Consider the following 14,497-nt stretch of genomic DNA (forward strand, 5'->3'; position numbering starts at 1 on the left):
GAAAACGAGCCTGAGGAGATTAGTCATGGATTGGAGGGTGAGAGAAAAGAAGATAGTTCACTAGAGAAGATAGGTCAAGTTTACTTATGTCCAGTCAGAAAATTCAATAGTACGCTTAGAAATAATCTGCAAGAATTCCTTTTTTATAAAGACAAAAGCATAAACAGAACTGTGATAGGATAAATTCTGTTGAGATGGGGTGCATTAAAAAATGTAGCCACGGAGGCTGGCTGCCCAAAATGAAACTTTGAAGGAGACATAAATAAAAAGGAAATAAAGCACATACCAACATGTGAAGAACAGGTGTGTGATTTGCAAAAAATTCTATTTCATAAGGTGCTGGGGAGTAGAGAGTTTGCAAGTAGGTAACAGTCTGTACAGTGAAATGGTTCAAGGAGAAGAAAAGTGTACATCTCCAAAAGGTAATGATAAACCTAAAGAAAAAAAAGAAAAATGTGCAGGTGGAGGTCATGTGCTTGTCATTAAAACAAAAGGAGATTTGGGAGTAAAATGCAGTAAAGATGTTGACTGTTGGTAAGACAATATCAGGAATGTTCAAGGGTCTGGAAGGTACAACAAATAGTGGAAAAAGATATTATACTGGAGGGTGAAAAGGATATAGATGAGATAGAGAAAAATGAATGGGTTTGGTGTTTGGGTGTTTCATTTTCGAAGCCCATAAAACTGAATCCGAAAATAATTATCTTTGATGGTAGATGAGGGGATAAACAAAGAGGAACTTTTTAGTGATATATATGAGAGAAACTTGAGCTAAATGAATATAGACAGAACAGAGATGCAGTGAGCACTTTTGGTTCGTTTTGGAAGTATAAACAAAGAAAAACTTATGGAAATTGGATAATTGAGGTTTCCAGTCACATATACAAATATTTGATAAATCAGGGAAGAGTTTATATAGGAATGATGTCCTATTGGCTAAATGCATTTGACCATACTGCAAAAAGGTGTGTGAATTGTTCGACTCGAGGAAATAGAGCACATACCATTCAGTTAGGGAACAAGAGATGCCCAGAATTTTAAGAGTATGGAAATTAATAATTGAACAAAGCCATATCTGATATTCAGAATGGAGCAACCTGGTAGCCAAAGAAGTTTAGATTAGAACCACTACAGACATGGGAATAGTACATGCAATGATTGTAACAGACAGATTAATGATAAGCATAATATAAAAATAATCCAGCTGAATAGACAGTGGTCAAAAGCTGTAGCAGTTGAGCTGAGAATAGCATGCAATTGTGAATAGGTTGATCTGGCATGCATTCAGGAACACGAAATTGGTCGAAAACTCATGGGATTCTCTTTCTTTCTACGAAAATTGTGTTGTGTAATGAGAATAGCCAGCAGGCCATAATTGTTTAGTCATAACTTAGAGGTAACTATACTTCATTTTTTTTGTAATTCTCTTGTTGTATGTGTCTATGTTGAAAGTGAGGATGTAAAATGTTACTTAGCATTGTTATACTTCCAGCATGGTGCTGAAATTGTGAAATTGAATGTCACTTATACATAGAGCATTTGTTAGAGTTTTTGAAAGGACAAACAGTAATTTTCTGTTCAGACTCTAATTTCAAAAATACAGGTAGTTCTTGACTTTACTAGTTACTTCGTTCCTAGCTCGCACTCTTGTAAAGCGAGAATCAAATCCCACAGACACAATGTTAAAAATAGGGGTTACGTTCTTAACAATGAAATTAGTTAGCTAATTAGTTTATGTTTAAACAATGATTGATTTATCCAAAGAAATGAAAATGTAGTCTGTAAAATCAAGCAAATTATAATAATAATGTCTTTATTTATGACTTACACATTTTAAAGAATGTTTATTCTTCATCATCGACTAAATGCACACTCATTGATCACTTATAATTGGCTCGGCACTCATTGGTTGGTTGCACAAGGAGTCATCTTCTTCAGAAATGCTTCAAGTGGCATTTGTTTACAAGATAATCTCTTTTCTTTATAAATTTCAATAGATGCATAAGCATTTTTTAATGGAACGCACAAATTGCAGCTAACACGATTTGCACGGAGTAACAAGTTTACGAAGCAAAAAAAAAAAGGGAATGAAGAGAAGATTCTGAAATTTTATTTATGTTTTTTATACGATTGAAGATTTCAGTAAAGGGGAACACATTTCATCATAATAACGTAAAAACCCACACAATTCCAGCTATTGGTATTTTCGCAAATGCACTAACATTGAGTTTACTACCCATGTATAATTGCTTGAAGTAAACAGAAAAGCCCAATAAACCAGAAAGTGCAAATTGTTTTTATTGTTTTATGGTCGTGACCTCCAGGGTGCTTAAGAAAAATGTCACAAAGGCGTTCAAATTTGGTTCTTATAACAGAGCATATGATAACAATGAAAGTGTAGTTGCATTTTAGTGATTTGAATTGGTAACTAATACAATTTTCACTATAAAAATGACCATTTAGAGAGTTATATAGCGAAAATTTGAACTTCCGAAGTCGTGGAACGAATTACCAAAAAACAATGTTATTGAGTTCACATTACGATATTTTCACGATACGATGGTGTCTCTGGAACGGATTAATATCGTAAAGCTGGGTACACTTTATTGTATAGCTATGCGCGTGGTTTGAAATGCGGTATTTATGAATGTTTAACATCATTTTTTGCAATTAATGTTCATGTTTTCGATTTTGTTGATACTTGATACTTTGGAAAAAACCCAAAAAACTCATAAACCTGGGGACTCGTAAAGCGAGAACTTATACAAAGTGTGTGTATAAGTTCTGCCTGTACTTCATGGTATTGCACATACAATGATAACAGACGACATGGAGGAAATAATCATCAAAGGCAGATATTGTTGAGGTATCAGAGACATGGTGTCACACAGATATAAGCAGTGCACAATTGGAATTTGAGGAGTACAATGTGTACAGAAAGAATAGGTAGGATAGGAAGGGAGGAGGGGTTGTGCTGTTAATTAAGAAAAACATAAATTCTAAGGAAGGTCATCCAGTTGACACAGATGGACAGTGCAATGTTGAGTCAGTTTGTTGTGACATAAGCACTGGGAAAGCAAAAATGAGAGTAGGAGTGTGTTATAGACCTAATAACTCTAATGAGTACAATGAACAATTGTACAAAGAAACAGAATGTATCAGTAAATCAGATTGCGTTATTATGGGGGGGATTTTAATTTCGCAGATATTGAGTGGAACTTGTGGATTGGTCACTCTCATACTAGCAAGACTTTCATGGATTTATTGGATGATTGTTTTCTGATCTGGTTATCAGCAGTGATTATTCGTATATAAAGAATTCGCAGATAAAGGAACCACTAGGTGGCAGCGATCACAGTGTACTGATGTGGGATTGACTTAAAGATATAATTATCATCAGGGGTAAAGGGAAGGGTGTTTGCTTCTGTAACGGTGACTACAGTGGTCTCAGACAGTTTTTAAATTCTGTACAGTGGGACCAACTGATGATGATGACACCAACAGCAAATTCTAAGTGGGAAGCATTCAAGGAACTAATCATGGAAGCTACTAGGCTTTTCATAATAATTAGAATTAGTAGAAGAAAACAAGCTTATACAATATCAACCAAAAAAAAAAAAAATCCTTCCCATTTCACTGATCAGTTCATTCCAAATGTTTATCTAGGTCTGCCTTGAATTTATTTAAGCTATCAACTTCCACAACAACAGATGGAAGTTTGTTCCAGCAATCAACTACCTGCTGGCTAAAGGCAAACTTCTGCACATCTATTCTAAAACTGTCTTTCCTCAGTCTGAATCTATGCCCCCTCGGGTTTGTAATCTCAGCACAAGGAAGAATCCCATCAGCATTGAGCCTGCTCAATTCATTCAAGGCCTTATACATCTCAATCAGATCGCCTCGCAGGTGCCTAGTCTCCAGAAGTTGCAATTTGCAATATATTGCAATATATTCATATCTAGAATATATCCTACTCAATTAATGCAACAAACCATTTTTACCATCCAAAATAATATTAATAATCCACCCAAACACACCTCTAATAATAATTTATGTATTATCCTACCTTACCATAATAATTTTTGCAATCAGTTTCGGTGCATATTCAATGGTACTGACATCACCCTCACATTCGCAACTTATAATAAACTTGGCTCATTATTTAATTCATACAAAAACACAAAAATATCATATCAGCGATATGAACAATATTATTTACCTAATAAAATGTCAACCTAACTGCAATGCATGTTATATTGGTAGCACAACTTCAAAATATGGTTCTATTAAAACATCAAACACACATGCGTATTACCACTACAACAGTTTTAGGACAGGTCAAACCGACACAGAATTAGCATCACATGTTCAATCTCACAATCACATCCCCTTAGTAGACTCAGCCATTCCCATTATCAAATTAAAATCCAGTTTTAAAATTTTCCAATATGAAGCCCTAGTTATAGAATGGTTCCGCCACCATTCCAATCTCCAATATTAAATACCAAACTACCTTACAACATCGCACCGGCTTGGAATCTCATGCACCTGAGATTTCCACATGTAACCGGGGAGCATCACGGGAACTTAGTTTTCTTAAATACACGCGTTTACTTTCAACCCATCATTGCCAACTGAAGACGTGGATAACGAAAGTCACTTGTTATGGCTATTGGCCTCCAGTGTTAACCATTTATTTTCAACTTTAATATTGACAACCAAGGACGAAGACGTGCACTTCTACTTCCTTGCGCATATTTTAACTTCTGTTTTTAAAACCCCAGTTTACTTACTCCCAATTTAAATTAAAATTATCATCCACCCTATTCAAACATCAATTGCAGATTATACAAAAAAAAGATGAGTACCATAATAAATTAAGCTATGCTATCATATTAAGTCAATTATAAATGGTATTTTAATAAATCTACAATTATCGAATTGATATTATCAATACTAATTATAAGTGGGTCCGAGCTAATTATGATCTGGAATTTTGTGCCAGACTAGGTCTCCATGATCATGGAGTGATCACATCTGAGGTTATGGAAAAGGCTACTCGTTAAACTGGATATATGCATGGTTAATTGCGATTATTCTCTGTCCATACTGCTAAATCTGTTTCACAAAGAATTATGTACTGGAATATGTTTCACAAAGAATTATGTACTGGAATCTGTTTCACAAAGAATTATGTAAATGGATGGCTGCAATGTCAGCCCATGTGTTAATGATTTGTGTGCCCCTGCAGCAGTTCAACTGGTGATTGGTTATATAATGCTTCTCCAGTTGTAATGAGGCATTGTCAAACTAAATATATGCCTGTTAAGTGGTGGACTCCACACCACTTCTTTTGCGATCATGACACCCAATCATGATCGCAAAAGAAAAATTTAATGCATGGAAAGAACTTTAAGGATATGTGGGAACAGTGACTCTTGGGGGTTTCATTTACAAATTATGTACTAATAAAATTAAATTCCCAGTAGGAGATATCGCATGTTCCATTCAGGCTGCTGGTGGTACTTCTTGAACGTGGGGAAAAAAAAAAAAAAAAAAAAGGTTGGATTTTAGATCATTTGGTGAGTGGCCTAAATGTAAATGGGGATCCCGATAACAGAAAATGATTACTTGAAAATGAAATTGCTCAATGAAAGTTATAGGAGCCATAGAGAAGAGTGCAGCTTCCAGCTGAATGAGTTGGATATCGGAGTACAAAGAGTAAAGAAAAATAAATGTCCACGAATGGACCTCTTTGAAGGGGAGGTCATAAAATAGAGTTTGAAGTTGTTAGCAGACCATTTGCTAAATGTTTTTAATGCATGCTTTAGAGATGGAGTATTTCCACCGCCATAGAAGGAAGCACATTTAAAGCTTCTTGTATAATTGCCATTGAAACCAAAAGATGGCAGTTTCATATTGTCCAGTTTATGTTGTTGGCTAGAGTGGGGAAAGTTAGGGAAAAATGAGTGGTCTGAAAAACAAAATGGGTTTACTGTAGGGAGAGGGATTGAAGATGTATTCGAAAAGTTGGGGAAAAGTTGTACAGCACTGCAGATCAAAGTATTGTCTGGGTATCTTTGTAGATTTTGCTGGGGCATTTGACTAGCACAGTGTTCTTATGGTATTATGTCAGGCAAAATGCACACCACAGATTTACTCTGTTATAAGAGATTTCTTCTGTGACAGATCTGTTACTGTCAAATTGGGTAGTGGAGTATTACGAGACAAGTTATAAGAGGTTGTCTGCAGCAGTCAGTCCTTGAGCCATTATTATGGAATTTAGTCCTAACTAATTGATTAAAACTTGACTACAGCAATGCCATTGTGATTGTATATGCTGATGACTTAGCTTTGCTGTTGGAAGGTGATTCAAAGCTCCAATTAGAGGAGCAATCACACATTTTTTATTTCCTGAGTTGCCACAGGCTTGTTTCAACAGAAAAGAGAAAAACTGTTGTTTAAAGGGTGCCTGTCTGTTGGGAGAAACCCACAATGTTGAATAGATGGAATCAGTCTTCAGTGTGTGAAGACTGATTCCATCAAATGCATTGCTGAGAAGATTTGTAAATTTGTTGGTATGATTGGATATGTAACTAGGAAGGAGGGGATAAAAGGCAAGGTATTGAATACATTTTATGACTATCTTTTGCCAGTTGCGAGCTAGTTACTGTTACAACTCAGTACTGTTACAACTCAGTACTGTTACAACTCAGCATGCCTACAGAACTGTGTCAAATGAAGCCTTGCAGTTGATTACAGGACAACTGCCCATTGTATCTGGTCTTATTATTTAAGTCATTGTGTCTATTTATGGTGCAGATGTCAATCAGAGCAGATATCAATTGTGATGGTGGTTATAATGAAGGAGCTTTTCTTGTTGACCCTGGTTAGACACCTGCACCAAGGGTTTAATAATCAAAAAGTTGCTCCCAGGCATTAAACAGTTTGGGAAATGTATGAGTTGGTTTCAATCGATCAAAATTAAATGAATTAGGTATTTCAGACTGTTCGTGGTGTGCTTGTGGAGAAAAAGGAAATTGGGTATATCTGTGTAGGTGCCACGAGTACCAGGATCTACAAGAGGAATTGATTTGTGGAGCACCCAATATACAAGCACTGATTTCTAGATGGAAAGCTCTTCTAGGAAGCTCTTCTGGGAAGACAGGGAAACACTTTTGGGCTTTCAAAAATTTTGCAGTACAGGTTTTCAAGAGAAGACAAGTTTTGCTACGAATGGAGCAAGAACAATACTGACGAAACAACCTGCACAAAATATGTGGTCACGTGGATAGGCTAAATAGTACACTGACATTGGAATGGAGAAGTTTGCAGTCAGGATAAGCAATTAATGGTGGGTATTCAGCATTCTAATTAATGGTGGGTAGTTTAACCTGTGAAAATACACAAATGCAGCTATTGCTCACAGTGAAACAGTATTCTTGTGTGAGAGCAGCATGAAATAAAATGACCCCTGCATTTCTGTGCTTTGGCAGCTGGCAGGCAATCACTAACGATGCAAGAGAGTTAGTACGAATAGGCCAGTTCATCACGAGTTAGTCCCATTTCATTACTTAGCGATCTTTTAATCAGAGTACTCAAGAAGGATAGGCTTAAAGGTTTACATTTCATCACTGATCGGTCTTTCAAGTCAATCTACTTGATGAGAGCATTGGAAACATCAGTCTAACTAAGCATATTTCAACAATAATGAAGATGATGCACTTGCAGCAGATCTGCGTTGATCTTCTCACTGCAATTTATTGATTAGAATACTTTCATGGTTTGACTGCAAATTACTGATGAGAATGACTTCCACGGTATGGAAGTCAGCTTTCTGGATTATATTTCATTTATTAAAAAGATTTTTTCCCAGACTGGACATAACATTGAGCTTGCACAAACAAACTGCAATTTCTCACTAACTACCTTTCTTGTCAGGGACTTCAAATTTACATTACCTGAACTGTAGAACTTCAACGCCTTAATGGATTGGGTACATGAAGTGTAGAATTTCAATGTCTTATAACGGAGTGGGTATTAATCCACAGGTATTAATCAGTAGCTGTGTAAGTCTGTAATTATCTGTACAATATTTTAAATAGGTGGTGGGTTTGCCAGGAAAGCTTGCCGGGACTGCCTAGTATAATACAAAAAAAAAAAAAATAATAAATAAATAAAATAATAAAATAAAAAAATAAAATAACCCCACCAACTGTACAAGCTATTTTTGGGTTGATATTTCCCAAGTATAACATTCTTGCATTTTGCTGCTTTATGGCATACTGCACTTTTCTGTCCATCCTGAAGGAGAGCTGCTTGGTACTGATCGGTAATGACCCTCCCAATTTTTATATCATTTACAAATTTTGATATCGCACCCATTATCTCTTCATTGATGTCATTTGTGAAAATCAGAAACAACATTAGGTGAAGAACTGCTTGGTGTGAGGGTGTGAGATTGGTTATTGGCCCACATGGCCATTTTTTTTTTTTTTTTGTTTGGGAAAAAAAAAAAAAAAAAAAGGTAGTGATGGCTCTGAAAAATAGGCCATTTTTAATCACTGCAGATGACAGTAATCAGTGATTCTGAGCTATATTCTATTGTGGCGACCTTTTGTAAGAAAAAAAAATTTCAAAATCAAAAATAGCTCGAGCCTTGCATTGCTAGAGCATGGCTGTACTGGGTACAACTTTGGACATTTTATGGGAAACCTGAAAGCATGTGGGATTCCATCAAACAACTGTCTGGCATTTAGTGTTGATAATATGCCTGTTATGGTAGGCCTGAATACTGGGGTAGCAAGGGTATTAAAAGAGGAGATTGAGCACTTGGGAGTAATGTCATCTTATTAGTTTGTGTCCTTAGAAGTGAGTTGCATGCTTCCTGTGAAAGTGGATGAATATTTGGTAGACATTTTATGCTATCTACAGAAGAGTGCTAAAACGAAAGATAAATTTTAAAAATTTCAGCTGATGCATGCCACTAAAGTAAAAATGATTTTGAAGTATGTAGATGTGTATATGTTGACTGTGTTTGTTTAAATGTGTAGCCAGACTGGTTGAACAGTGGCAACCTTTGATGAGGTGGAGAGATTAGAATTGTGAGAAAAACCATATGAGCATTTCTGAGTTACTAAATTAAAAAGTATAATAGGCACTCACTAGAGAATGCCACTGACTCGTTTCCAAATTCAATTCATGAGCCAAAAGAACTTTTGAAAGACGACCAATTATTCAACTCCCCAAGAAAAAGAATTGCTAAATTGCAAACTTCTGCTGATAACAATATTAAACAGGCCAGTCAACCTGATAATTCTAGTAATATTATCCTTACCTATGCAGAATGTCTGTTATTGTTTCTCTCTCCTGGCTTGAATAAAGCAGTTTTTTTGTTTATTTTAAATGTTATGCTAATGTTTGAAAATCTGAATGTATCTCTTAAATGCAATGTACCACCATGTACTGAGGTAATTACTCCTAGATATGATGAGGAATTATGTACAAATTTATTTTACCAACAAGATTTCAAATCTTGCACTTCCATTTTGGAATTTGATTACCATAGCAGATTAAACAGAAGAATGATTCTGACTTAGAGATTTCTACCTTCCAAGGTACTGAAGATTCTAAAGTAGGAGGAGAAGATTCTGCTCTTTTCTTCAGTGAGAAAGCCCTAAGAGCCCTAGAAAAATGTTGTTATAAATGCCAAAATAGCACAAATTTCATTAATTGGCAGTGCATCATTTTAAAATTTGAAATTTTTATGGACAAGTTTCCAGTATTTCTTGGTGTCATTAAAGATGAAGTAATCAATGTTTTTCAGCAACAGTTCTGGCATTTGCAGTTTGAGAACCTACCAGATGCTATTATGAAAGAAGAAAGAACTGATGAACACTGGTCCATGGTTAGGAAACTGACAACTGTACAAGGAAGCTTGAAATATAACAAATTATCTCAAATCATGCTTGGCATTTTAATAGTTCCTTATATGAATGCTGGGTGTGAGAGAGGATATTCAGTCAGCAGGAGAAAAACAGAATCTGTATTGTCTCTTTCTGGTGAACCTTTGAAATTGCTATTGACAGCCTGGTCTTAGACAATTAGGGTCATTGTTATGAATAAAATTTTGATTGCACATTTCTGTAGGGTGCATAGTGTGCAATGGTATTTTTTTTTGACATAATCATGATTAGTTGATGTCAAATAACATTGGAAACAGAGATCCACTGACTGATAAATCCTATATAAGCTGATGTTTGAAGGTGTACTGTACTGGTAAAGAATCCTTTGGCTGTATTTTAATATAAAGTTGTATTTTTCCAGTGAAATTTAACTTTTAGTGCAGTATGAATTTAAAAAAAAAAAAAAAAAAAAAATCGCTTGCTTTTCCAAAAAATAGGATTACAAATATTACAAAATAGGAGGATTCCTGAAATGCCAATGTTGTGTGGAGATTGCTGGGTGCTTGTAGAGTAGCATTTCAGAGGACAGTGTTCTTAGCTAGTTTATATAGACTGTATTATGTATAACGAGGTTTGTGTTTGTGGAGCTGATTTGTAGGTGTACATGGTGAGAAAATAAGATAATGGCAGAAAATCCATGTTTGTTGCTGATTAGCTAACTACAGCCTGTAGTGAGAATAATCTTTATGAAGTCACTTCAGTTGGAATGGAATATTGGATCTTTTTAAATGAATGATCACTGATATAACCATTAGACTACCACAGAGTTGATGGGTGATGTCATGACATTTCTTCCCACTTAGATTTCAGAGTAAAATCATATACAATGTTGTTGTTGTTATTTTGGTTTTTAGGAGCATTAGCAACTAAGGCCATATTGCTCTGGCGATATGCAGTGGTCATTACCTGACCTTTCCGTACCCTCCGTATTTGGTGTGTCACGGGCGCTCAAATCCTGGTCTAATCAAGAAGCGTGTGCTACGCACTGCTGCTGCTCCTGGCTATGGAGGCACCATATACAATGAACAACAACAACAAAAAAAAAAAAAAAAAAAAGAGAGAGAGACAGTGGGGGGTAAAATTTTTTGAAGTAATGTACTTTATCATGAAATATTTGGTATTTTTTTTCTTTGCAAGAAAAAAATTAGTAAACTTAATTTATCATTTGATAAATTTAAAACTGCCACATATAACTAGATAATAAATATATTTTTGTAAATAATTTTTATTTATAGGTATTTATATACCGGCTGTTTTGGAAAAGTACTGATGTACCACGTCGTATAAAAATGGAAGATATTAAAAAAGCTTTTCCGTATCATTCTGAAAGTACTGTTAGGAAACGGCTAAAATTGTGTGCTGATTTCAAAAGGACTGGTAAGAAATTGTAATTGTTATCTTTCTTTCTTTGCAAAAGTATGCTTTGTGATATATTTCCTTTTTGGGGTGCTATTTAATTTAATATTCAATCACTCTTAAGTCATTCTTTTATACGTACTGTGCATTATTTACAGTAAACTGTTTTCAGCTTTTCATCCTGTTATTGTTTGTCATAAAGGTAGTAATAACACAAGATTTAACATAATTATATAAGCAATGGAAACTGTTTCTCAAGAATTGTGATGTCAGACAGAAGGCATAATTTGCAAATAGGTCCATAAAATTTGATTTTCTATCGGGTAAAATGCTAAAATAAATCTGATTTTTAAGTGAATGTCTAAAGTTAATTCATAAATTATCCTTGAAGATTGTTTAATTAACATTCTGTTTTCTGTCACCAAGATACCATCCATCATTCTCATATTATAGCAAAATTATTCACTTCAGATAAAAAATAGTAGTATAAAGTTGTAAATATTGTATTTTCCAATGTCAAATTCTATTCCATAAAATTTCTTTGAACATTATTCCAGGAAAGCTGTTCAATTCTTGTGTCATTGCAATATTGATATGATAATTTTGTAGAAATATAGGAAAAATATGAGAGGCTATCAAAAAGTTCGTACCCTGATCTAGATAAAACATCAGTAGGAAGACACAGTTTTTAATATAAGTCGTCTACATATTCAATGACTAACATAACCAACTGATGATGTTACCAACAGCATATTAAAAATGGGAAGCATTCAAAGAATTAATCTTGGAAGCTACTTGGCTTTTCATACCAACTAAGAAATATTGTTCAAGGTTTAGGCCTAAATGGATATCAGATGAGCTAACGAGACATGTGACAGAGAAGAAAAATGCATGGAATACATATAAATTAACAGGTGACACAGGAGCCTATGGTAGATATAAGCTGGTCTGTAACTAAATTACAAAAGAGATTAGGCAGGCAAAGGCAGATTATGAGATCAGTGGCAAAGGATACAAAGAAAAACAGCAAAGAGTTCTTTACTTATGTAAACTCTAGAAGGAAAGGGGATGAATCAGATTGGTCCACTTGACATCGATGGTTCAACTGTTGATGATCCTGCTCAGGTAGCTAACAAACTAAATGAGTATTTTGCATCTACATTCACACATGAAGTGTTATCAGGAAGGGCAGTGCCATAGGTCAGGGGTTAGCAATCTTTTTTGAGTGAAGGGCCATTTTTGTTCTAATGAAAAAAAAAAAAAAAAGAGAGAATCTGAAGAGCCACACCTCAGCTCAACCTGGGGGGGGGGGGTCGCGGTTTAAGAAATGCTATAGTGGGAAGGTGTTTTATCAAAAAAATATATTTTGAAATATTATTTATTAACACTGAAAAAAACGTAACAAACATATAATTAGGTACGAAGTAATGTGAGTTTTGTTGCTGAACCTGAGCGAGTCTCTCAATATCAGGCGAGTATGCCGTAATTTTCATCTTTAAACATGCTGAGAGACTCGCATTGTTCAGATGGTGTCGATTTATTTTTAATATAGTTCATGGTCGAAAATATTTGCCAGCAGAAATATGTTGAACATAAAACTGAGAGAAGTCCAAACGCAAATATTTTCAAATTTATATACTTGTCCGGTAAGCTACTCCACGCATCGAACACAACTTGGTCTTGCTTTTTCAACTCGTCTATCGCCGTCCATTTGTGTAGAATTGCAAGGGCAGCCCTTTGCCTTTCCAAATACTCAATTTCCGTTTTAAGGCATTTTAGTCTTGCACTCCACATGTCCTTGATTTTTAAGTCCTCTAACTCCATTTTAAATTGTGCTTCATGTGGGCTAAAAGTTAAAGAGCCGCAGTTTCATGTTCAAAGAGCCGCAGGTTTCCGACCCTTGCCATAGGTGAATTAAACTCTGGCAATGAGCTAAATGATTTTGTAATAACTGAGAGCAAAGTGGAGGAGAAATTGTTGAAGATAAACATAAGAAAGACACCTGGGATGGATGGTATCTATCCAGTTATATTAAATGAGGCAGCAAAGGAAGTAAGCAAACCCTCAGCCATAATTATAAGAGCATCCTTGGACTTGGGGAAAGTCCCCATGGACTGGAGATTTGCAAATGCGACCCAATTCACAAAGGAGGATCAAAGGGCAACACAAGTAATTATAGACCTGTTAGTTTAACTTCTGTTCCAGGGAAATTAATGGAGGCACTGGCTAAAGAAGCACTGCAGGATCATATAGACAAGACTTAGTTATAGCTCGTATACACCATGAGTTTGTTAAGGAGGAGTCTTGTCTGACCAATTTGATTGGATACTATGTGGTCACAAAGGAACTGGATGCAAAGAATACTTTTGATATCATATATTTCTATCTTAGAAAGGCTTTTGATACTGTTGCACATGGAAGACTGCTGAAAAAATTGGAGCAGTGTGGCATTGGAGACAAATTGCTGCTATGGATAAAGGGAGTTGAGTGGGAGAAGACAGAGAGTGGTAATCAATTGACACTGCTCTTCATGGACTAATGTTATTAGTGGAGTCCCCAGGGTTCAGTTTTGGGTCCATTGTTGTTTTCTGTATTTATTAATGATATTGATTATGGCATATCAGGCTTAATGTCCAAGTTTGCAGATGATACGAAGTTCAGCAAGGTTGTTAATGACACTAATGACAGTACGCTGCTGCAACAGGATTTAGAAAAGTTGAGCAGATTGGGCTGAGATGTGACAACTAAAGTTTAACATTGACAAACGTAAAGTACTGCATATGGGAAGCAGTAACCCCAGAGTAACATAACAACTGAGTGATACTGCACTGATAGTGGTAGAGAATGAAATGGATCCATGGGTAATTGTGCAGGCAGATATGAAGTTTTCTGAGCAGTGCAGATGGTCTGCAAGAGTAGGTCATGGAATTTTGTCAATGATATACAAAAATTTTTCTAGCAGGGATAAGGAAGTGATTATCCCCTTATGTAAGGCAATGGTCAGCCCACACCTTGAGTACTGTATGCAGGTATGGAGACCTCATTTTAAGAACAATGTAGAGCTGTTGGAACGAGTACAGAGAAGGGAACAAGATTAGTGAATGGAACAAAGGGTTGCTCTTATGAAGAAAGGCTTAAGTTTTGCAAATTACAGTGTCTGGAGACTAGGCACCTGC

The 14,497-nt window shown here is 35.6% G+C and overlaps 1 protein-coding gene across 1 annotated transcript in view; it reads left to right on the top strand.

Annotated features, from left to right (window-relative positions):
* The window catches only part of LOC150085526 (transcription initiation factor TFIID subunit 1-like), a 700,666-nt gene that overhangs the window by 335,183 nt on the left and 350,986 nt on the right, over window positions 1–14,497 (top strand). The window contains 1 exon segment of the mRNA XM_090374589.1: window positions 11,201–11,342. Coding sequence (XP_090230715.1) covers window positions 11,201–11,342 — 142 coding nt within the window.

The sequence above is a fragment of the Mastigoproctus giganteus genome, chromosome 5 (genome assembly GCF_048544385.1).
Source record: "Mastigoproctus giganteus isolate SK-2022 chromosome 5, ASM4854438v1, whole genome shotgun sequence".
Taxonomy (NCBI): domain Eukaryota; kingdom Metazoa; phylum Arthropoda; class Arachnida; order Uropygi; family Thelyphonidae; genus Mastigoproctus; species Mastigoproctus giganteus.